This window comes from Ranitomeya variabilis, chromosome 1 (genome assembly GCF_051348905.1).
Source record: "Ranitomeya variabilis isolate aRanVar5 chromosome 1, aRanVar5.hap1, whole genome shotgun sequence".
In the NCBI taxonomy this organism is placed as follows: Eukaryota; Metazoa; Chordata; class Amphibia; order Anura; family Dendrobatidae; genus Ranitomeya; species Ranitomeya variabilis.
Window position 1 is genome coordinate 642,699,417 of NC_135232.1, and position 26,219 is coordinate 642,725,635.

Consider the following 26,219-nt stretch of genomic DNA (forward strand, 5'->3'; position numbering starts at 1 on the left):
CAAGTCGTTATGACCGTTCATATACATGATCATTCTTTTCAGCTTTTTTTTTTTTTTTTTTTTTGCACATTTTTGCACTTGGATTCCAGGCAAAATCAACTTGAAAAAGATGTACGGTAATTTGCACAAATCCTTACAAAATGTTAGGAAAAAAAAAATAATGAATATCAAAAAGGATCTGAATAGGAAGCGGTTTCCCAGAGTTTTAAGTTTTTTTGAAGAGGAAAATTTTAAAATCAATGTGCTCCAAAAATTTATTTTCAAAAAACAGGCAATTGTTCACAGAGGGTTTTTTTTCTTTTTTTTAGAGTTCCTAGGCTATGGAAAAGTGGAAAATCGCAATACAGCTTCCCTGATAATTATAAACAGACTAGAATTATTAAAATACTGCATTTTATAGATCACCATTATTACCAAATTTTGAGTTCATGCATTTACAATGAATACATCAATTAAAAAAAAAAAGGCAGTCATTATATCAAGTGTCAATCACTCTCTCCAAAAAAGTATCAACACGTACAGATTGTCTGTGAAGTATATAAAGATTACACTTTTACAAAACAGAGTAAATGTAACTTTGTACATATAGTGTATATACATCATCTTTTTCTGTCCATTATAGAGCTATAGAGATTTTATCATAAATTGTTAAAAAATATAGGACTCTTCTGTGTAAGGTTGTGCTGTAAAGTAATTTCACACATTCTTCAACACAAACCAAGTTATAATAAGTGCATCGCGTAATATTACAAGGTTATCTTGCTGCATTGTACAGCACATGCCATGTAAACTCTGTGGAGGCAGCCACTATAAGGGCATCCAAATGCAAGCCCTTGGACCAATAACATCAGTTTTTATGGCCCAAAAATCCAAAATTATTATTTTGTTAATTTGGGGGGATAAGGCGTTAAAAGGTACGTGTCCCTTTTAACGTCCCCCCCCCCCCCAAAAAAAAAAAAAAAAAAAATTAAAAAATAATTTCTCTCTTTATAATATTTTTGGGGTATTCTTTCTTAGAACTGTTCCATGCCTCTGGAATTCCGGCCCTTTAATGTATCAATATATTAGACAACAAAGTACTTGGATTCCCTTTTTTTTCCCCCTCCTTTTTATATACACACTTTATACCCCTACACTGACACTTTCGGCACCGATTGGACAGTGTCCATGTATAACGTCATTGACAAGAGAAATAATAGCGCAAGAGAGATTGTGAGTAAAATTGACCAATAGTTGAAGATTGTGTTTTTTTTTGTTTGTTTTTTTTACTTTAAAAGGGAATCTGTGAGCAGCTTTTTTTTTGCTATGTAATCTGAGAGCAGCATCATATGGGACAGAAAGCCTGATTTCAGCAATGTGTCACTTTGTATAACAACTGCCCCAGTAAACTATCACAGTTTTCTCTGCTGCAGATCTAGCAGAGTGCTGAATGCTTAGCCCTGTTTAACCCCGCCATCCCCACTGACTGGCAGCTTCCTGTGTACACTGTATATTGACAGAAAGCTGCCAACGGTCAGAGGTGCAGGCATGAGACATCTAGTCCTGTAGGGACCGGAATTACAACATCATGCCGCTCTCAGAATTGTATTTCAAACAGTACCAGAAAAGGACACGCATATACAAAAAAAAAAAAAATTAAATGATATATATTTTTTTATTTCAAAGTTTCAATTTTCTTTAACCGGTTCCCAAAAAGGACTAGATACACAATAGTCTTTCTAGGTTTCGGAAATAAGCCATGCCTCAGACTGGAAGGGTGGATCAATCTATCCTCCCACGCGTTTTAGTTTTTTTTTTTATATTGACAGGCTGCATTATACGATTAGCCAATACAATGGCTGCCTCTAACGTGCTCCTCAGGCAGAGGGCTACAAGGCACACTTGATCACACAGATCCTGCCTGGCCACTTCCAACAACTTTGCAATTATGCTGCAGTGAAGAAAGAGCCATAATGTCAGGCTGATCCCAGATGACGATTGATGAGGATGTCCCTGTAAGACAATTCGGGGTGCACTGCAACAAACATCAGGGTAGTATCTAAACAATGTTGCACTTTCACTCTTGTCTAAATAGCCCTTTTGTTTTACCATAGTGACATATACTGGTGCTCGTAAAATAAAAATGTCAAACTTTTGTAGTAGCGCACTCTTGGGTTTGTGCAAAAATTTCACATTGCTAAACAGTGAATGCTACTAAATAAAAATACAACTGAATAGATTGCACTTTACACAGTGACGTGATACCAAGCAAGGTCCTCAACAGAAATGTTTCTTCAAGAAGTCTCTTTTTTTTTTGCAGCTTTCAAAAGGAAAAAAGTCAAGTCATGGCTTGCAATTTTTTTCTTCCTTTATGTAACTTATCTTTACAGGAACAGGGATAGGATAGAAAATCTGTGTTTACTTTCCAAAAACACATGATACAATGTAGACCAAATAAACCAAATAAATAGTTAATTTAAGAAGATAAAAAGTCCAGAGTCCTTGTTAAACTGTTCGGCAATTTGATCCTTGCAGATATTGCAACATTCATTTACAAAAAAAAAGAAAAAAAAAAGTGTAGGAAGGAAGAAGGTGAAGGGAAAGACGCGAGGTTCCAGCCTCACTGCGCCAGCGGAGCGCTCCAGTTATATCTCGCCATCATCTGAACTGTCACAGCTCTCACTGCTGCTGCTAGTGATGCTCCCGCTGTCACTGCTGCTCCCACTGTCACTGCTCTCTGGCTGACGGGATTGCGCATGTAAAGCTGCTCTTGCGGCAGCCGCTGCTGCCGCCTCGCTCTGCTTCTGGGCTGCTGCTTTTTTTTCCTGTTCCGCATGACTCTTCATGTGTGCACTGCGGCTTTTTACTTTAGTGAAGACCCTGGAAGGAAAAAAAAAAGAAAGTAAAGTATTGAAATTTGTTGTGTAGTATCTAATATCAATAGGTCCCAAAAAGTGAAGTAGACAAAAAGATCCTTAAAAGCTAGACAACATGCTGCAATCCAAAGAAATTCTGAAACAAATGGGAAACAACGTAACGGAGATCTATCAGTGTGGAAAAGGTTATAAAGCCTTTTCAGAAGCTTTGGGACTCCAGCGAACTACAATGAGAGCCATTATGCACAAATTGTGAAAACATGGAACATTGGTGGAGTTGATGGCCGACCAAAATTACCCCAAGAGCACAGGGACAACTCACCCAACAGGTCACAAAAGACCCCAGAACAACATCCAAAGAACTAAAGGCCTCAATTGCCTCAGGTGAGGTCAATGTTCATGACTCCACCATAATAAAGAGACTGGACAAAACTGGCCTGGATGTCAGAGTTCCAAGACGAAAACCACTGCTGAGCAATAGAAACATAAAGGCTCGTCTCACTTTTGCCAAAAAAATCTTGATGATCCCCAAGACTTTTGGGACAATACTCTGTGGACTGTCGAGCCAAAAGTTGAACTTTATGGAAGGTGTATGTCTCATTCCATCTGGCGGAGAAGTTACACAGCTTTTCAGAAAAGGAACATGATACCAACAGTAAAATATGGTGGTGGTAGTGTGATGGTCTAGGGCTGTTTTGCTGCTTCAGGACCTGGAAGACTTGCTGTGGTAAATGGAACCATGAATTCTGCTGTCTACCAAAAAATCCTGAAGGACAATGTCCGGCCTTCTGTTAGTGACCTCAAGCTGAAGCGCACTTGGATTATGCAGCAGGACAATGATCCAAAGCACACCAGTAAGTCCACCTCTGAATGGCTGAAGAAAAACACAATTAAGACTTTGGAATGGCATACTCAAAGTCCTGACCTTAATCAGATTGAGATGCTGTGCATGACCTTAAAAAGGCGATTCATACTCTGAAACCGTCCAATGTGGCTGAATTACAACAATTCTGCAAAGATGAGTGGGTCAAAATTCCTCCAGAGCGTTTTAAAAGACTCATTGCCAGTTATCGCAAACGCTTCACTGCAGTTGTTGCTTCTAAGGGTGGCCCAACCAGTTATTAGTTTTAGAGGGAAATCATTATTTGGAACAGGGCTATGTAGGTTTATATTTCTTTTTCCCTCAATAATATATATTTCAATATCTATCTTGCTTTCCTCCCAGACTGGCCCCACTTTCAACAGTGTCCTCCACTAGTCTAGTGACATAATATCATGTTACTGCTGCAGTATTTATGTTACTACTTTATATTACGCCATTAATTCCACAGCGCTTTACAGTCATTATCATCACTGTCCCCATTGGGGCTCACAATCTATATTCCCTATCAGTATGTCTTTGGAATGTGAGAGGAAACAAACGCAAAAGGGGAAAACATACAAACACCTTACAGATGTTGTATATCCAAAGTTGTCCATACGCAAGTGGGGTTTTTTTTGCCCGTTTTTAAAAACTTTATCCACCACCATGCAGCTATTGATTAGATGTGGTCCAGGAATGGGCATGGTCCAAACATAGTAGATGTTAAATAGTTGGGGGCCATATTAATAGCAGGAAAAGGAAAAAAATCCAGCACTGCTGTATAGGAAAAATTAAAATTAGTTTTTATTGGTACAAAAATTCCATAAAACGGTTAGCACATGCAAGGAGGAACAAAAACGGACTCGCTTCGAACAGAAAAATAAATTTCTGTTCGTAACGGGTCACTTATTGTTCCTCCTTGCATGTGCTAACACTTATGGAATTTTTTGTACCAATAAAATTTTAATTTTTCCTACACAACAGTACTGGATTTTTTTCTTTTTCCTGCCTACTGACTATACTGTATCGGATCCTGTTTCTTTGTGAGCTGACGGTCTCCTTATTACTATATTAATAGCAGTTTTAAAAACCTACAGAGATGTCTGGCCATTAACGAATGGTTATAACTAGGAGAAATCTCGTTTTCTTTGGAAGAATCCCTTTAAAAATTGAACTGAAGACGTATCTATAAAAAAAAGTCAATGCAACAAACCTAAAAGGGGTTGTCCAGACCACTCATATCACATCTCTACACTTGTGAGATCGACAGGCATCACGAAAATGGCATGTTCTTATAAATAAAGGAACGCATGATACCTGTCAATTGGAGACACATCCCAACGGGTATATGTAGAGGGGAGGCGTTAGATAAAATCTAATGGATCTGCATGGACAAGAGTCATCCAGAATTGGACAACTATTACTCTTAAGAGTTTTTGTTACTTTAGAATCATGCAATACAACATCGCTTGCTACCCACCTGCCACATTTTTTACATGGGAAAGTGCCTTCTTGTGCTGGAGGCTTGCTTGCATTCTCAGCTTTTTTTGCATCATCTCCAGGAATACTCGCTTTTGGTCTTCGCCCCCTTGGCTTGGGGATCTTTACTGTTAATGAGCTGTCGGGGTCTTGATTTCTTAAGATGAGTGTATCGTTTGACTGAGAGAAAGTAGACAAACATTATCCTTATGAATAGCTTAAGCTTAGTTTTTTTTTTGCAGTCAGTAAGAATAAAATGGATCATCATCTCGCAAGAATCTATTGTACCCCATCATCCTATAAATGTCACAGTGACACAAAGTCCTGGTCTTAATACGTAGAAAACAATTTAAACAATGTAGCAATGTATTAAATGTCATCACTAACCAGCCTACGAATTTAGACCTTTAAAAAAGGAAAAATTATGAAGAATTTCCACGTTTATCAGATCTGAACATACCCTCCATATTACCTTCTACTTGCTACATTTCCATCACACCAGGCAGAAATCCAATTCATTTTGCTTGGAGGATTAACCTGATTATTTTTGGATCATACTTTTTCCAAAACTTTGACAGCTGGGCAACGCATAGTTAGTATTCTATCATCATACAATCTTGCAGAAGACATGCGAGATGATATGTCTTTTGCGTAGCTACAAAATCCAATGTTATGTAGCTAGGGTTACAGCAATAGATATTTGCACCACACTCCAAATAGTAGTAAAATAGTGTAGCCTTAAAGGGGTTGTCTGGCCTTTGGTTACAAGTCTGCAGTCGCTCTGTGTGACTGCAAACTTGTGAATCCTCATATTGTCCCGCCTGCAAAGATTCCCCGATGTCCACAAATAGCAGGCACATGATCGCAAGTATGTGATTTACATACTTGGGGTCACATGCGGACTAGACGTGACAGGTCCGCTCAATGCAAGTGTATTGAGAGAGTCCGGACAAAGTCTAGTCGGAATGTGGCTGGAAGTGTGCAAATTGCATACTTGTATTACATTATCACCAAAGTCGTAAAATCCTTACAATGCGCAGTGTGCTTATGTGAGGATTCACAAATCTGCTGTTATATAGATTGACCGCAGACTTTTAACTCATGAGATATCTTGGACCCCCACCTCTTAAAATATTTAAAACATTTCCTACGAATACACAAATGGCTGTGATTGAAGTACCCCTCCTCCAGTAAATCTTGAGAGTTCTTACAATTTCACTAGCTTGTAAAGTTTGTGTAACTTTAGTTTGGGAAGAAATTTTCTTTTCCTCCTCTTCTTCCATTGCAGCATGCACATTATTTTCCACTTTTGCGTCATTGCCTTCCGTGTTTTGGGGAGGAATGCCTGGTCCAAGTCGCTGAGAACTCTGTCATTTAAAAAAGAAAAAACACAAAAGGTTGTAGTTAGGTATGAAGGCAAATGTGATACACTATGGTTTTCCTAGTGGACGGGCCAAGAAGACCGCACCCGATAGTGGAATTCTCTCGTTCGCACCAACCTCCTTATCATAGCATTATATGTTCTTAGTCTAGCCAAGAGAGTATTTCAATAAAATCTTCCTTATTTAAAAATGGGCACAATACCGACATGTTTCGAGTGGTTTGACTAATTAATAAGAGCAATCAGGTCTCTCAAAACGTGTAGGCTTTGTGTTTTTTTTTAATAATCAAAAACCTGTACAAGAAGCAGAGGCGACTGATGGGGGGCGGAGACCCAGAAGAAGACCCTGCCTCCACGTCCTGCCCCAAAGCACACAAAACGTCATTTTATGAAAACTTCACAAGGTGCGTATTCATCAGCCACAGAGCGGGTCCCTTCACATCAGGTATAAGATTAATCAGCATTACAGCGCGATTATGGATGTGCCTTTAGTTTATAGGGCTAAATCCTGCTGACAGGTTCTATTTAATGGAGCACAGCTTCCAACAACTCTGTTTTTTGTGCAAGGCCATTTTATTACTTTGCGATCACAAAAGCGGTGCTGGGAAAATCACGACACAAAAGTAGTGTGACTTTTAGATGTGTGGCTTTTTTTGCCGCTTAGAGGAGACAGTTTGACATTGGCATTTCTTCTCTAAAGATTTCTCAGACATTACAGGACTACTCAGACTTTTCAGAACTTCCAGCGATTAACACCAGCCTGGCATTAGCGAAGAGCAACATGACAGAGAGCAGATGTGTAAGAGGAGCTCCTGGCCTTCACACAGAGTAATCTGACAGACACGGACTCCTCTACGCAGGCACAAACCACATGCAGCACTTGGCACGCAACATGCACCTGGAGCCCACCCAAGGGGACGGGATTTACAACGCTTGGCAAGCGAGGTTGTAAGATCTCCATTCCCAAGGTAAGAGGCCATCACTGAGAAGAGAACCTTACAGAAGAGTCATGTTGGCTGAACTACTGGCAGCATAAATCAGAGACTGGCGACATTATTGCAGCCAAGTTTGACTCCGAAATGGAACATTGTTTTAAAGAAAACATACTCATGCTGGGGAGTATGAGTTTCTAACAAACTTGTACCAGTCAGATCCCCAGGGGCTACTCTCTGCCCCATCCTCTAAACCAGTGTTTCCCAAACTTCAGTCCTCATGGACCCCACGGGTCATGTTCTCAGGATTTGAGATGGAAGTTTCATCAAGCCCTCAGGAATTCTCTCACCTGTGCAACACTATGGAAATCCTGAAAACATGACCTGTGGGGTCCGTGAGGACTGGAGTTTGGGAAACACTGCTCTAAACTGACCGATCTCTCCTTATACTCGCTCATCGGGAAAGACCTGTCAATCTAGAAAAGCGAGGCGGAATGAAGCTACCAGGAACGGGCTTCTTAACTAGTCATCCTAGTCGCATGGTCCTCAACCATCATATGTGGTCTTTGAAATGCTGCAACGTTTCAGAGTGAAACACCAATGGCTGCAATCACATTGCTGGTGTGTGATTCCTTCTACCAGAGGTTCACTTTAAAAGGGGATTTCAGTATAATTATTATTATTTATTGTCATAGCGCCATTTACCGCTATTCCATGGCGCTTTACATGATACTTTTCCCCATTGGTGTCTCTACAACAAAACTAAACCTTTGATTGTCAGGTCCTAAAAAAGATGGCTGGAGGATAGATTGATCACTTCATTATTGGGGAATCCTTCTCACAAAAATGATTTATCCAAACTGGCACCTTTCAAAGTTCTCCAACAACGCCCCAAAAGTCTAATGTTTGTCAGGACAACAGAACTTGGGGAAAAAATAATTGACCACATTTCAATTTTAAAGTCTGAATTTTAAGATTTTCCACCATCAACATTTTTTACTGAAGCATCCATTACTTAGATAAATACCTTAATATCAATTTCAGAGTCCTCTCTGGGGTTTTTCTCATCAGCCAACACCTCTACATCTCCGAATATCAGCATGCCGTTGCGTCCTATCTTCACTTGCTTCTTGTAGGTGTAGTAAAACTCTACACACTGAGCCACAGTTTTGGTTTTAATCTGGAATATCCACATCAGATTTGGTTAGTTCATGTATAGACAAGTAGTGAATGTATTCTGCATGAGTATGGTTTAGTCTCTGGATTATTACTAAATGTTTCCACATTATGTGAAGGATCTCAACTCCACAGACACCAGGATATTTAGGGAGTTTAGTCGACAAAGTCACCTCGGTAGCAATAAGTTTTTTCTGATTTTAACAACCTACCCAATAGTGGGTAATCCAAAATTCAGAAGCATATAGGGTTCAATCATCATACCAGGAGTACAATTTTGCTGCAGAGTCTAATGTACAGGGCAGCAAAAAGATAAAAAAAAAAAAAAAAAAAAAAAAAAAAAAAAAAATTGGATGCCCAATAATTATTATTTAGAACACCGAATATGTATTAAGAATCAGATCAGACGATCAGGTCTCGGTAACTTTGTGTGCTTAAGGACACTAAAGCTAAATTTTAATTAATGGGAGGGCGACACTAGTGCTCATTTCAGCTCAACGTGCACCTGAGGATACACATTCAGCTGAAACGTATTGCAGCACAAAGACCCGCTGGCTGCCTGCACTGCAACACATGCCACCGGCCAGAGGGCGGCAGCTGACATCAGCATCACTCTCCGGGGTGGATCATGGCAGTGACATCATACGCCGTGTCAAGCAAGCTGAAGTCAGCTATAGAAGATGCCGCCCGTCGTGGGAGCAGAAGATGGCAAGAAATATATATATATATATATATATATATATATATATATATATTTATTTATTTATTTATTTAATGTGTTGGAATGGAACAAGGAACATTTTTGCTGAAAATGGCTAGATATGGGGGACATTATACCAGGAATGGGCCCAGGATGGGGACATTATACTAGGAAGGGACATAGAGATTGGGAACATTATACCAGGAATTGGCCCAGTATGTCGGTCATTATATCAGGAAGGCTGAGAGATATTAAATTTATTGGGGGGTGACCACGTCTGTATGGGGTCTATAACACTGATGGCCAATAAATCTGACCAACAATTTTGCACCGCTGCACATCAGATTCCAGCTACGCCAGTATATACGGTATATTTATTTATTAGTATTATACATATGCACTTTTTTTTTTATATGGGGGAACAATTTGCAGCCTTACCAATTTCTGAACCAGCAGAAAGTCTTTCTTGTAAATGGCCATTCCCTTGTTGAAAAGTCTCTTCTCATTTACAGACCACCTGTCTGAACCTGGACAGAACAAAAAGCAGTTATATAATAATGTGGGTCAACAGACTGAATGGTTGTAACAATAGCAAAAATAAATGTAACAGGCGATTTGCCACAAAGACCAACTGCTTAACGCAGACACTTCTTTCTCCTTACCAGAGTAATGATAGTTTGCCAAGTGATGGCCTTTGTGCCTTTTTGGCTTTATCAATAGCAGCTTGGTAAGAGCGGCCTGTAACGAAAAGGGACATAAGAATGAAATGTAAGATAAAGCAATCAAATCCGAATTACTAGTGATGAGCGAACGTGCTGGGATAAGGTGTTATTCTAATGACTTCGCTGTGCTCGAAAAATATATTCAAGTCCCCACGGCTGCATGTCTCATGGCTGGTCGACAGCCACAACAGATGCAGGGACTGCCTGTTTGTTAGACAATCCCTGCATGTGTTGCATTGGTCAAACAGCTGCGAGACATGCAGCCGCAGGGACTCAAACATATTATTCGAGCACGCCCAAGACACTCAATTAGCACCTGAGCATGCCGAGATAACACCTTATAACAGCACATTCGCTCATCAGTAATAATTACCCTATTGACACATAAAACTACCGTATATATCTTACTTGAATTTCTTTTTTTTTTGCCACATTTTTAGACTTTTCACTCTTGAAGACATTATTTCAAAATTATGATCTGGTTTATTCATTCATTAGGCAAAATATTTAATTTTTGTATTATGACGGAGAACAGACTTACCAAAATATTCCCCCTAGACTCGTGAAGATAATGAAGTGCTAGCTCCTGATTGGTGCCACCACCTGGCAAGATACTGGAACAGGCGGCTGTCAGCAACTGCTCAACTGCTGATGGGAAAACAGGAACCATTAGGAACAATAGTATAGGCCGCTGCCATCATTTCTGTAGACCATAGACGGCTTATACATAGACTAGAATCAGCTATATGCTGCAAATATACACAGAAGAGCAGTGATCACAACTATCTACCATGCATTCTCTGATTGCACAATTTTTTTATTAGTAAATAGTAATTATTTTTTTCTGTTTTTTGCTTTGACTTTCCTACTATTCTTAATGTAATACAATTCAAAACATGGGGAAAAAAAACAACTTTCACTGAGGTAGTATGACATGTCGTCTTCAGGAGGCCGGGTCTTTAAAAAGGGAAATTGTCAACAGATTTTTGCTATATAATCTCAGAGCAGGATAATGTAGGAGCATAGATTCCAGGGATGTGTCACTAACTAGGCTGCGTGCTGTAGTTTCAGTATAATCAGTATTTTATCGGCAGGTGATGATCACTGCGGGACTAGGTGTCATATGACAGGCAGTCTAGCTATGTAACCCTGCCCCTCACCACTGATTGGCAGCTTGCTAATAGTGTACACAGGAGGCTGCCAATCAGTGGTGTGGGCGGGGTTACATACAGCTCAGCATTCTGAGCATGGCTACATCTACAGCAGAGAAAACAGGAATTTTATAAAAACTGCACAAAGCAGTCCAGTAAGTGACACATTGCTGGAATCAGGGTCTTTAATTTGGGAGCAGCATGACGTCTTAATTAAACAAACGGAAAACCTGCCCTGTGTAAACCATCCCTTAAACTTCACAAACACGGTTTGAATTCCCTGCAGCTGTGTCATGTTAGTCATGCATGCTATATGTAGCAGGATACGGTCATACAGAAGGCTTGTGCTTACATTTTGTATACTTTTAAATAAGCTTTTGCCCACCTTGCTTATTCTCCAAATCATCCCAGGGACACCAAACCACGTCTGCTTTATGCTTGTCAGCAAATGCCAAACTCCTGTCTATGAGATCCGGAATATCTGCCTGGAACCGTGCCCCAATGTTAATGCGCCTAAAAAGGAAAACCGGATTCAACTTAATACTTTTACAACACATCAACATTAATATGTCATTAACTGTAAATGTATCAACTATATTAAGGAAAATCAGATCCTGGCAATTATACTTTTTGCTAACCACTTATTTCGTAAAAAAAAAATGTTATCTCTTTTCTATACAGAATTATGGGGACAGCCATCCTGCTACCTTTATAGCAACATTCAGATATTTACAACAGCCACATGGACCATAGAAACCCGGAGATGATTAACAACGTGTATGGGAGATTGTTGTAAGCATGATCCGAAACCTATGCAGAGGTCCTTGTGCAGGGATGGGGTGGGAGGAGGAGAGTTTTAACAACCACCTATTGTCCTGATGATACTTTCACTATAATCCTGCCTGTGATAATTACATCAGCATATTATAAGGCTAATTGGCCTGAGTGTTATAATTGTAAGAATTCAGGAATATTTTTTAATTATTAAAAAAAAAAATAGATGAGAAATGGAAAAAAACAACAGACCTTCACGCACACACATGTATATATATGTGTGTGTGTGTGTATATATATATATATATATATATATATATATATATATATATATATATATATATATATATATATATATATATCTCAGCTTCTATGCATATTTCCATTAGTATGAAAAAATTAAGTGGAACCATTTTGAATGGAATGGTCTGAAAATTGTATTATTCCATAAGGTTGCAGACCTAAAACAAACAATCAAATGGAACAGATATTCGCTGACGGCACTACAGACTTTGTTGATGGGCTGTAGACATGACGTCATTGCTGTAGCCTAAGTGACTACTACAGCAACCAACCACTAGGCTCAGAAATTGTGCCGATGTAGATTGCACACACTGCCAAGCACAGCGATTGGCTGCAGCACTCACTTGAGCAGTAGACATGATGGCACAACTGCAACCCGTCAACAAAGACTGGTGAAATGGCTGAGAAGCAGTTCTGGGCCCAAGAGGGTGAGCAAGAGTTCCATTTCTCATTTATAGGTCTGAAACCATATGGAATTATACAATTTAAACATTTGTCAATCAATGCAAAAAAAACAAAAAAAAAAAATTATCTTTGCGCAAACTTCATATACCACTTTTGAAGAATCAGATGCAAAGAAAAAAAAGCCAGCAAATACCACAAAGAAGAAAGAAAATGCCTTAGTGTCTGTCACCATGTGTTCCTAATTTTTAGGGTTATTTGTACTTGTATGAAAAATGAAGTGTAGAGGTCTGTTAAGCAATGTATAAAAGGGATCCTGCCCCCTTCACATACTGGATGAAGGAGCACAAATAATATAACACTGTAAAAGAAATGGGCCGTGTATACTGGATTCCACATGGTCACCACCTGGGACAATATAGACGACTGTGAAAGAAGCAGACATGTCTACATGGTTTCCACCTGGTTTCAGCATGTAAAATTCTTTTACTGCAGCTTAAAATGTGTGAGGTTTCAATCCTAATACTATACAATCGTGGCTGCTGAATAAGGTGTCAGTGATATATGAATGTGTTAGACACATATTACTATATGTAAATGTGTACTATCAAAGTTTTCTTGGTCTGTGCACATAATATATTGTGCATAAGTGCAATTTCTTTTACAAAAACCATTACAATCATAAATACTTGAAATCGGATAGGATTTGTTATGATACCTAACTCAGCTCTTGCTGTATTTCTGAAACAGTAGCTGTAGAAATCAGTGAGGAGAGGGGGCGTGTCATTTTCTCTCCTGCATGATGCAGCCTGCTTATGATTGGTCAGCCTCATGCAGGGGAAGAAGTACACACCTCCAGAGACAAATCTCTGGTAATACCTGCTTGGGCTGATCATAAATTATAACCTAAACTTTAGGAAGTTAATATCTCGGCAACAAATGAAAAAATATAAACTATGTTTTACTCAGCTCAGCAAAATGAACAGTATACACTTCTACATAGTTCATCTATAACAAGAAAACCTGAACCAAGCAACTATATGCAGACTTACGGTTCAAGACTAACAGGCGTTGCCTCTGCTGTCAGTAAAGGTGGCATATCCTCTCCACTATCTGCAAAAATAAATACAATTTAGGTGCAAAACATAGGTGTTCCATGTGCTGACGCAAATATACCATAAATAAACAACTTAAATGGGTTTTACAAGATTACAAACAAGGCTTTTAAAACATTACAAAATGGGTTACATAGGGAGATGACAAAAAAAAAAGTTATTTTTTTAATTTTTATTCTGTTTGGGTCTGGAATTACAGCATTACATTGAGCTGAAATACTACACCCAAGAACAAGAAGCCAATTTAACAGAAAACCTGGTCCATGTGTACTGGACCCTTTGGAAATCATGGAAAATTTATACAGTTCTGCCACATTTGGAAACAAAAAACACAAAAATTAGCTATGAAAATCCAAAAATAATTCACTTACTAGATCTTAGCAGGGTTCTTGTGCTGCTTTTTGGTGTAATAGGTGGAGGCATCGAATGTGTGTTCGCAGATATGATGGCATTGAAGTAAAGTCCGGAGCCCTCACGCACAGGGCTGAGGATTGGAGGCGGCGTATAAGGAGGCAACTCAAAGTTTTTGTCACCAACATGCTCAGGAACTCGGACCGGAGAGCGAAGGTGGCTTTGATATGGAGTTATGTGGGTGTAAACTGGAACAACAAAGGTGCCAGACTTGGGAGGGATGAATAATGGTTCAGGCCTTGGTCGCTGTTTGGGCTTCCGGGAAGTAGTTTCTGACAACGAAGCAGTCTGATTGTTCTGCAGAGTGGTGAATATAAGGTGTCAGAACATTGCAAATTAATTTTGCTGTGAAATTATAAAAATGTACACCGCAAATGGCAGCATTCCTGCTTTTCATATCAAACATCTAAAGGCCATCAATAAACGTGACTTCTATGTAAAGCCACCTTCATCCAACAATGACTTGGCCCTTTCCGCAAATAATATTTTATCAGTTAGAACTTAATATTGCAACATGCATGTAACCTGGGCCAGGCAAATCAGCAATAGAAAGCCACCGGTCTCATCATTGATAGTTGACAAAGCACTTGCCTATTCTTGGAGCCTTCGTGTGTCAGCTTTTTGGAAAAGTAATCTGTAATATTTTGAAAATTCACTGACCACGGTACCCAATGGTCAGCTCAATGGCTGCATCGCACCATGTATAGCCTCGTCAAATGCTCGTGCACATGACTGTTTACATCGGACGAGTCCCATCCTGGTTTACATGGATAGCACTTGTACCCATGATATTCTACATGGCTGTGCACATTTCAGACTTTTTGCTCTGACCTAGTGGTCTGAGAAAAAAAAAACAAAACTGGAGACACGTCCAATTTTGATCCAAGTGTCGGATCAAAAAAAAAAAAATAGTTTTTCTTGGATAGAGAGAAAACGGTTGTACGCACATACCCCAAGAGTAAGGAATCATCCACATGGCAATGCCACATCCACAGACCCTCACTGGCACACAGATATTGTGGATTTATATGATGGATCTATAGGCACACCATGTGAGGCACCATATTTATCCCTGGAAATAAAATGGAGCAAGCCATAACGTTTTCAAATGTCTAATATGGCAATGAGCATAAGTCCTTAGGCTGACTTTATACATTCGACATTGACGGACAGAAGACAGACGGTGATATACAGACTGGTCACTGGTCTCCAGACCCAAACTCAGACTCATTGCCATATATTGAATTTAATAACAGAAACGGTCCAGCACAGGGACTCTGGCTAATAAAGAAGGTCAACACATCTGGGCTTACCTGTATGGCAGGTTCTAAGACACCTGCAGGACCAACCCTGTGTCGGGTCACTATAACAGTTGGCATTGATGTAAATGGCAGCCTTTCAGCTAGTACTGCCCTCTGAGTCCTTTCATCATCTCTCTTTTCTTGTCCAGTAACCATTTTCACCGGTACAGATACCGGCATAATCAGGGGTCTCAAGTCTCCCTCTCCTCGGGACTTCTTAGGAGATGATGCACTCGTAATTTCTACATTGCTTTTCAAAGTCTCATTCTTCTCGCTTAAATTTTCATTATCCTGAAATATGAAAAAGAAAATCAAATCAACTTCAAACTTTTATTCTTTTATTCCATAGCCATCGTAAAATATATTCTGTACTTAAAACAAAGGATAGATAACACTAGAGCGGAGTCAGATGTCAACTGGAAAAGTATCGGAAATACCAGACCTTTAAAACAAGAACCAATCAGGAGCATTAGGAATGGACAGCAGAGCTTGAGGCATTGACATAGTGGCACAGGACAGTTGTCAATCAAGTCCATGGCGGTGGCACTGGATACAGAATCAGTGCACTTGCAAGAGGCGGACCATCCTTGGTGCACTTGCAGCCCCATTTATACTAAAGATTCAAATATGATTTTCTCAGCAATGGACAATCTACTTGTCATCTGGAATGCAAGTGTGAAATGATCCGACGATGATCATAAATATAAACCACTAGATGGTGGCCCGATTCTAACGCGTCGGGTATTAAAAAAAAAATTTAAATAAACAATAGTTATATACTCACCTTCCGTCGGCCCCCGGATCCAGCCGAGGCCTTTAGCGATGCTCTGTTCCCAGTAATGCCTTGCGGCAATAACCAGTGATCATGTAGCGGTCTCGCGAGACCGCCACCTGTCTCGGGTCATTGCCGCAATGCATTCTTGGGACCGGAGCGTCGTGAGGAGCGGGTAAGGCTGGTGCAGACGACGGTGAGAATAAAAAAAAAAAATGTATATATATATATATATATATATATATATATATATATAATCATTATATTATTTTTAACATTATAGGTTTTTACTATTGATGCTGCATATGCAGCATCAATAGTAAAAAGTGAAGCAGTGTTTAAATCCTGCCCCGATATCGCTGATTGGTTGCGGCCGGCTGGCCGCGACCAATCAGCGACGCGGGATTTCTGTTACAGACAAACAGACAGACGAAAGTTACAGACAGACAGACGGAAGTACCCTTAGACAATTATATATATATAGATGGTTGAACAACTAATGAATAAATCATCTTTACAGGGTCACAACCATAAGGATTTTATTCCATATCCACTGGTTCAACCTGGCTATACCTGGTCAATGTCAATATACAAATAAATAAAGACACCCATCTTTCAAGTGTTTCTTTAGAAACTGCCTTAGGAAAAAAAGAAATTCCTAAACTGTAAAATTAGACTTAACCTTTATTTATTCCTCTTCCAGGATGGATATACTGTATTAGGACATAATATATATTATACACAACACATAAAAAAACAAAAAAAAACAACGTGGGCTGATCAGCTGTTGGGATGCTGCCATCATTGTCTGCACAGTTAATAAGGAGGATTGGTAGTGGATGTGCTCTGCTTCATCACATGATTGCAAGGCCCTTGATGATTTTGGAAAATCCACTTTTCACAATTAATCTGTTTCTCTGAACACTGGTTATTTTGTAGCCAAATATTAGCTGCTTGGTCGACATAAGTAGTTCTAATATAAAAACCACAAAAATGCTTTAAAAAAAAAAAAAATAGAAGTGTTAGTTTATTTTTATCAATTACCAAAATGCAAAGTGAATTTAATAAAAAGGGAAAACTAACTCAAAACAGCAAATCCCTCTGTCTCTTCATGTAATACCAGACAGACTGGATGATGATGAGATCAGGGTTCTGAGACCATATCATCACTTCCAGGACTCCTTCTTTACGCTGAAGATGGTTCTTCATGACATTGGCTGTATGCTTAGGGTCATTGTCCTGCTGCTGAATAAATTTGGAACCATTCAGTCGCCTCCCTACTGCCATTGCATGATAGATAAGTATCTGCCTGTATATCAAAGCATTGAGGACACCAACAAATGGGCAACAGCAAGAAGCGTAGATGCCGTGGTCAGCAAAGTAAACCTAGTGCAGCAGATGAAAGACACGCTATGCTACATCCCTTCAAAATTGTAAGATGTCCAGCAGTGCCATCAACTCAGACCTGGCTTTAACTAGCGGGATCCAGGTATACTCATCTACTGTCCAGAGAAATCTGGCCAGATGTGGTTTTCATGGAAAAATTGCAGCCAAAGGCCGTACTGTCTACATGGCCTCAAAGCCAATCAACTCAACAATGCATGAAATTATAAGAACTGGGGTACAGAAAACTGGCAGCAGGTGCTCTGGATTGAGAAGTCAAAATGTGAAATATTTGAGACAGAAGGCAATTTATTTGCCTAAGGGCTGCACAGTGACACAATAATGAGGGTCTGCGGATGATAGTGCAGCACAGTGGAGGGTCCTGCAAGTTTGTGGCTTTGGAGATTCGGTCAGGATTAATGATGTCCTCAATGCTGAGAAATATAGGCAGATACTTATCCATCAAGAAGATGTTTGATTGGATTGGCTCCAATTTTATTCTGCAGCAGCACAACGATCTCAAACATACAGCCAATGTCATTAAGCACTATCTTCAGCCTAAGAAGAACAAGGAGTCCTGGAAGTGATGATCTAGACCCACAGAGCCCTGATGATGATGATCATCATCATCATAATGTTTGTCTGGGATTACATGATGAAATAGAAGGATTTGCACAAGTGACATCCAAAGAAGATCTGTGGTTACTTCTCCAAGGTGTTTGGTGCAATCTCCCTGCAGAGTTCGTTCATAACGGTGTGCAAGTACCTAGAAGAATTGATGATGTTGTGCAGGCAGAAGGTGGTCAAATATTGATGCGATTTAGATTTCTCTTTTGTTCATTGTTATTTTGTTAATACAAATAAAAGAAAAACTATTAACACTTGGACAGCATTTTTACTTTGCAGAAGTTTTTCCACACCTGCCTAAAAATTTTGGCACAATACAATATACATTATCCTTTTGAGAATTTCAAAAAAAGAAGGTAAACCTCAAGCTCTACATAGCAATTTTTTTTTTTTGCTTTCATATGAATATATGGAACTCTTTTCCCTTTAAAAAGGGGTTTTCCAGGACTTTGATACTGTTGGCCTCTCTTCAATATCAGATGAGCGGTGGTTCAATTCCCAGCACCACCAACCGATGAGGTAATTCGATAGGCCGCAATGCTCACGTGAGGTCATCAATGTCAAAGTCTGAGAACGTCCCTTTATTGCGGTTTATCTTCTTTTCAAAAGTTGATTGATGCCGGCAAATCTGGACTCTTCCAATAAATAAATGGCATGTCAGTGGTCACCACAGCTGTACAAAATCTCTCCCTGAACCCAGGTGAAATGTCAGATTGCTGTATAAGGTGCATTATTCTTCCTTTTCGGAAAAGAGCCAGAAACGTGTGAGCGCTTCCTTCGCATCCTTTTCACGTGTTCCACACCACCCTGAAGTTTTATTGCTGCCACTATTTATAGCCAGAAAGAAATTCAGTCTCAGTCTCACATTCTAAGACACCGAGAAATGTAATGACAGCAATGCTCCAGCTCACCAGCTTCATGGAGATATTTTTGGATGCTGTCAGTACTGGCGGCTGTGGACCCTAGAGCCTGCCATTCTTGCTGTGATCCCAAGAACAGAAGCAAGGGCAGAAATTAACTCTGGACTTGCACAATTCTAGGCGATTTTAATGTCCTGACTGATCATTATACAAGTTTCCATTGTGCCACTGAACCATGAAAGCAAAGACTCTACATGATCTTTAAAAAAGGAGTCAGTCACTGGGTTTCACCCCATATAAAACTATAAGCACCACATTGAAGCCATCTTGCACATCACTTCTGCAACATGTGTAAGCCCCCAGCTCCCTCCTAAACAATTATCCCGTATGCCAATCGTTGAGGCTCATCCGATGGGCATCACTGGTCTGTGCTCGGTGCCTCCTCCCTCACCACAACTCTCCCCACAATAGATGCCTTCCCGCTTTGGTAGATGTGGATGACTTCTCCTACGTCATCCACTCAGCGCTGCAAATCTCAAGCCTATGCAGTTGAAGCACAGACCTGCGTTGGCGTGCTTGGTTCTGCTCAGAGGGAACCAATGACCAAGAAGTGAAGCTGGCGCATGGGCTGTACAGGATGCCACAAGGTAGAGTGAAGCACGCCAGCGCAGGTCTGTGCTTCAACTGCAGTGGCTCGAGGCTTGCAGCGCTGAGTGGATGACGTAAAAGCACAAAGAGGCGCAGTTGCGCTTAGCTCTGACCTGGGGAGTGCAGTAATGCGCATGCGCCGACTTCACTCCTGGGTCATTGTCTCCCTCGGAGCAGAACAAAGCGCGTCAGATTAAGTCTGTGCTTCAACTGCACCGGCTCAAGGTTTGCAGAGCTGGGTGGATAACACTATGAAGGAGACATCATCCACATCCATCAAAGCAGGATGACAGGATAATGCAAGGAAAGGGGAGGCACCAAGCACAGATTTGTGACATCCATCGAAAGGGAGAATTGTGAAAGGTATTTTCTTTAATTTGCGCGGTAGCGGAGATTGGGGGGAGGGAGAGGGGGGTTGGTTACGTGGCAAGGGTGTGGTTTAGTAAAATGAAAATATATTATAAGGTCATGTATCTAATGTACGGTATTTGTCTGGAAATTGTATCGGACTGTGTTAATGGCGTGTCATATGCTTTAATAAAAAATACATGATTTAAAAAAATCTGCGCGGTAGCTGGAGATGCTCTGACCTAGTCATCTAGCCAAGCACATTAACTTTGAGAATTGACAGATCACTTTTAGCTTAACAAAAGTCAATGTTACAATACAATCAATGTTATTCACTTTACCCAGCAGTGGTTTTATTGTTATGGTAATTTTGTATACACCCGATAGCCAAATTGTGCACAGTGTTCAGTGCATTAATGCAACTGTGACTCAAACACCAGCATAAGACCATGGACATAAAGTTAGAGTTTATCCAATCTAATATTTATCTTAAAAAACATATGGTAAATGGCAGGTCATCTTTGTGTCATGTAAATGCCACTGCTCTCCTGAATTCGGGGCTGTTTTTCTTTTGTTCCTGCACCTCTCCGTTCCCAAGATATGGCCCCCCCTTCCCTGTAGATAAATCTATCTTTCTTTATCAAAGTGGGTGTGGTTCTCAAACTCCCATTATGGGTACTCTGCCCACTTAGCTAAAAAGATTATATTAATATACAGGGAAAAAAAAGAGGTTAGATCTCAAGAACGAAGAGGCGCAGGAACAAAACAAATAGAATGCTGGATTCAGGAGAACAGTGGCATTTATACCAGGTAAAAAAAAAATGTCATGTTTATAGTGATGGGATTGGTATACAGGCACTTAATGAGATTATTATTTAGAGATATCCATTTGTAGTCTACTTACCTTAGTGTTCTCAAGATTTGGCATTTCTGCTGCTTTTTGGGCTAAGGTAAATAAATTGGCTTCTTGCGATATGCGGCGCCTTCGCCGGGTTGATTGGATCACGGTCACAGCTCCTGCTCCCGTGGGCTGTACTGGCCCCGTGGTGTTTTGCTCCGCTGTCGGGACCTCTCTTGGTTTACCATTATGAGGTAAGGATGCATTTTCTATATCATGCCGGTTGCCATGCTGGATTTCATGTACATCTCTTGACATGAGCTGTTTGTACCTCTCTTGGGCAGCTATCTGATGCACCCCTTGCTCGTACTGGTGGTGTGGATAAGGGTTATTTGACTGACCAGCCGCAGTGGGAGGTAAAGGTTCTGGTCCTTCTTTGGAAAGTCTTCGGGACCGACGTGGCAATGGTATCTGAGCTTTGGGCAGTACAGACTGCTGGCTCTGCTCTGCAAGAGCTTTCATATATTCCTCCGACGTGGGAACACGTTGTAGTTGACTCATCACAGGTATCTTCTGCTGGGAAGTTGCATGTTGGCTTAGTGAAACACCCTGCTGCATACTGTATGCGGCCTGTTGCTGCTGAGATGGGTAAAAACTCTCAAAAAGTTGCATTTTAGGAAGAGCCGTTTGTTGTTTCTGCTGAGCGGCATATGCAGCATTTGATTGAGCATCTGGAAAAACGTGAAATAAGTTTGGCAAAGAAGTTTTCTGACCCTGATGTCCAAATGCCGTTTGGAATGACTGCAAAGCAAGATGCTGATTTTGATGATGATGCTGTTGTTGTTGCTGCTGCTGTTGTTGTTGCTGTTGCTGAGCTTGCAAAATGGAGTTTAAATGGGCCTGCTGCCGAGCTAGCTGATGCTGCTCCAACTGTGTCTTTTGAGACATCATCTGCTGTAGAGCATCTCCATAGATATCCATCTGGGACACTCCTACTCCCTTGTCTTGGCTTCTCTTGATAGGCTCATGATGGTTGTAATAGGGTGGCACCATTTGCAAAGCATAACCCGCTGCATTTCGCTGCCACATATTTGTTTGCTGAGCTGCCCACGTGGCCTCGTTCTGATCACCCATATTCCACTTTCCAGGAACTTGCTGCTGGTTAATTCTTATGCCGTCTGGTCTCTCTTGAGTGTACATGACAGCATTCAGCATATTGTTAGATGGAGCAGAATAAGTATTCACAGGCTGACCTTGAGATTCATTAAGATAACTTATTCTTTTCCCGGTCCTTTTATTTGAAGCCTTCTGCTGAGGCTGCTGACTCATGGTAATCAAAATACATGCAAATCACAAGATTTCTCCAAAGTCATCAAAAAAAAAAAAAAAGTTTTTGTAACTTTTGATTGCGTAGATCTTCTATCACGTGATCTACTCGGCTTCATCACACATCCCGACAAACTTTATCTGCAGAACAGAAAAACTTAATCAAAATGTAATCTATTCATTTGCTGCACAAATATCATTAACACCTAAATAAAAAATGTACAATATAGGAGGTTGGTTTTACACTTTCAACATTCACGTTCCAAGCACAAACTGCAATGTTTGGACCAGTCGCGGGTCTCCTAACCCCAAGTCAACAGGCTCAGTCAAGAAACCCGCATCCAGTCCATTCATTCCAAGACATGAAACCCATAAACTGTCCAGTAGAGGTGTTAAGACTAGATCAGGCCTCTACAAACTGGGATCCTCCACTGGTTACAAAACTAGAGCTCCTAGCCAAAAGCGGTTCAGGGCATGGTGGCTGTTGTAGTTTTTCTACAGCTCGAGAGCCACAGGTGATAGATCAGTGACCTAGAATCAGAACTTTGTATTGCAGGAAGCTCAACCTTTGGGCTTTCTTACTGAATTAATGCCTTGGAGTATGGCAAGAAGGTGAATGTCAAACCAATAATAAATAAGATTAACAGGGCAAAATGTATTCAGAAGAGTATTTTTTGTGCATATTATATAAACTTTTTTTTTCATTTCTTTTACTATTACCAAACATTTAGCCATTGGGAAAAAAAAGCAATTTAAATATTACAAATTGTTGAAAAATAGAGAGGTAACATTAGCATTAAGAGGTCTGAAAAACAAACCCCCATTGTCAAATACCCTACTGAATTTTTTCAATTACGGTACTTCCTACAATGGTCTTTCTGGACACTATATCTCTCTCTGAAAACTTAGCATTGCCTTCCATGGACAGCACATTAATGTCAATAGGTACATTGTAATGCTTCATTCACCCATTGATAGCGCCTCAAGGAAATTAAAAACACTGGATTGCCAGGTTCCCACCACCATGTTGATCACTAAAGGTCTCAACAGAGGGACCTGTAATATGCTTATAGCTAGGATTTCACAGTAACAAACGAGATTGCCTACAGTGGAACATGACTCCAAAATAAATAATAAATAAATAATAAGGGCACACAGAAAAAAAAAATCTAATAGTAATATATATATTATACACACACACATACATATATTCTGTGAATCTCCGCAATGAGTAACCAACCCATCGTTACCTTTACTTTATTTACCTCCAATTCAGCCCCATGCAATCATCCTTGTAGTCTGTTTTATTTTATATCCTGAACTTCCAGCCAGCTTGCCTTCTGTGCCTCTACACTACATTTCCCAAGACGCGGAGCTGTATTTGTCCCATCGCTGCAACATACGCACTCTTACTACAGAGCACCATCCTGAGACTAGAGTCTCAGGATGGATCAAGCTCTACACAGTTTTTCCATTTAAGCATTCCCCTCACTTCACCTAGTATGTGCTATCCTGAGACTCTTCTGCAGTCCATAATGTTACATACAAGCTCAGTGCACTGTATGGGAGCAATATAATGTATTTGTGTATTAGAATGTAATCTAGAATTCTGGAACGCCCAGCACCAGCTTTCTGGCCAAAGTCCCAATTAGATAAGATTACTTCTGTGTGGAGTCCACATGCTGTCTCTACACTTCTTTCTTTTGTACACTTCCCCATTCAATATAAACTTGCAAAAGATCACAGGCCAACCCCCACACCTCCACATCATCATTCAAAACACTGCAGAGGGGGAGGCTGAGATGTTCAAAGCACATAGTATAGAGATTTCCTGCCTGTGCTTTGAACAGCCCCACCACCTTTGCAGTCAGTTCAAAGCACAGAAGGAAATCTCTGTACTCTGTGCTTTAGAAGGAAATCTCTGTACTCTGTGCCTTGGCCATAGCATGAAGTAAGGAGCTGAACGGTCACATTGCTACATGTGAGAGCACAGGAAAGAGCAGAAGTTTCACAGCAAGTAAATGATGACGTTTCTTCATTTCTGGCTTTACATTGCTTTGTGCACCTTGAAAGTCTTTTTAATATTAGAAAACTGAATATTACGTATTAAAGTATTTGCCAGGCTAATTTAATGTTCAGGATTCCCTTTAACCAAGTTAAATCAATTAAGACATGAAATATTCCTATAGATTCTTGCATTATACCTAAAAATGTACAGCTGGGAAAGGTCGCGGAGCACGTTCAGCTCTGCAATATTCTGCCCTCCCATACAGGGACACCATCGCTCTGCTGACATCAGCTGTAACAAGATTCCTTCTCCTTTCTCAGCTTATTGTGGGGTGTCCAGTTTCAAATATGGTCTTGAATAATATATTACCAGATCTGCTTTCCCCGCACAAATAACGAATCAAATATTTGCTAAATCGCCCTCGAGATATTGAAAAGACCGAAGTTTTATAGCAGCCTCCATAAGACTGCCAGGAAACATATTAAGTTACATTTTAATCATCTTCCATAACCTAGATGAATGCAAAGTGGGTGGCGCTAACTGAGCGGATATTAAAAGAATTAAATAAAAATGAAACCGGTTTGCTAGAGGAAACAGACTAAATCTCACTAACCGTTTATAAAAAAAAAAACTGCACTACGTCTCATCACCACCATTTTGTCTTTGCATCACATGAAACAGTAATATTTATGATTTGTTTACTTAATTGACATGATTGGTTACTCTGATGATGACGCTTCACAACAAGATTTCCACTGGAGCGAGCCATGACCAAAGATACTATATGCCCATGTGTTAGAGCAATACAGAGGTAGAGGAGTTGACGGCATAGAGGGTGCAAGTGCTCTCAATAAAATAGAGGGAGTAGCTCACTGCTACCACCTTTAAAAGGCGGCTTTATCACCTTTTAGCAAAGGATTGGGCATGTTGAAATCAACCTTAACAATCTTTAATTTAGTTAGGAAACCCCCTTGACACATTAAACATCTGTATAATATAGTGCTTCTCACAAAATTAAAAGATCATCAAAAAGTTAATTTCAGTTCTTCTATACAAAAAGTGAATCTCATATATTCTTACAGCCAATGAAAACCCAAAAGTCATTATCTCAGTAAATTAGAATAATTAACAAAAAAACACCTGCAAAGGCTTCCTAAGCGTTTGAAAAGGTCCCTTAGTCTGTTTCAGTAGGCTCCACAATCATGGGGAAGACTGATGACTTGACAGATGCCCAGAAGGCAGTCATTGACACACTCCACAAGGAAGGTAAACCACAAAAGGTCATTGCTTAGGAAGCTGGCTGTTTACAGAGTGCTGTATCCAAGCATACTAATAGAAAGTTGAGTGGAAGGAAAAAGTGTGGTAGAAAAAGGTGCGCAATCAACCGGGATAACCGGCGCCTTGAAAGGATTGTTAAGAAAAGGCCATTCAAAATTTGGGGGGAGATTCACAAGGAGTGGACTGCTGCTGGAGTCATTGCTTCATGAGCCACCACACACAGACATATCCAGGACATGGACTACAAGTGTCGCATTCCTTGTGTCAAGCCACTCATGACCAATAGACAACGCCAGAAGTGTCTTATCTGGGCCAAGCAGAGAAAGAACTGGACTGTTGCTCAGTGGTCCAAGGTGTTTTCAGATTAAAGTAAATTTTGCATTTAATTTGTAAATCAAAGTCCCAGAGTCTGGAGGAAGAGTGGAGAGGCACAATGCAAGCTGCTTGAGGTCTAGTGTGAAGTTTCCACAATCAGTGATGGTTTGTGGAGTCATGTCATCTGCTGGTGTAGGTCCACTGTGTTTTATCAAGACCAAATTCAGTGGAGCAGTCTAACAGGAAATTTTA

The 26,219-nt window shown here is 40.2% G+C and overlaps 1 protein-coding gene across 5 annotated transcripts in view; it reads right to left on the bottom strand.

Moving 5' to 3' along the window:
* Positions 1 to 1,663: 1,663 nt before the first annotated feature.
* MIDEAS (mitotic deacetylase associated SANT domain protein) overlaps positions 1,664 to 26,219 on the bottom strand; it is a 144,184-nt gene continuing 119,628 nt past the window's right edge. For 4 of the 5 annotated variants that reach the window (XM_077261335.1, XM_077261320.1, XM_077261328.1 and 1 more), the window contains 12 exons: positions 21,107 to 22,507; positions 15,577 to 15,855; positions 14,224 to 14,560; positions 13,790 to 13,850; positions 11,644 to 11,771; positions 10,649 to 10,755; positions 10,048 to 10,123; positions 9,824 to 9,912; positions 8,537 to 8,689; positions 6,408 to 6,563; positions 5,198 to 5,376; positions 1,664 to 2,859 (listed from right to left, as the gene is read on the bottom strand). In XM_077261335.1, the coding sequence (XP_077117450.1) occupies positions 2,625 to 2,859; positions 5,198 to 5,376; positions 6,408 to 6,563; positions 8,537 to 8,689; positions 9,824 to 9,912; positions 10,048 to 10,123; positions 10,649 to 10,755; positions 11,644 to 11,771; positions 13,790 to 13,850; positions 14,224 to 14,560; positions 15,577 to 15,855; positions 21,107 to 22,369 (3,063 nt within the window). In that variant the 5' untranslated portion in view covers positions 22,370 to 22,507 and the 3' untranslated portion in view covers positions 1,664 to 2,624. The remainder of the gene's footprint in view (positions 2,860 to 5,197; positions 5,377 to 6,407; positions 6,564 to 8,536; positions 8,690 to 9,823; positions 9,913 to 10,047; positions 10,124 to 10,648; positions 10,756 to 11,643; positions 11,772 to 13,789; positions 13,851 to 14,223; positions 14,561 to 15,576; positions 15,856 to 21,106; positions 22,508 to 26,219) is intronic. The other variant, XM_077261342.1, reaches the window with a different exon arrangement.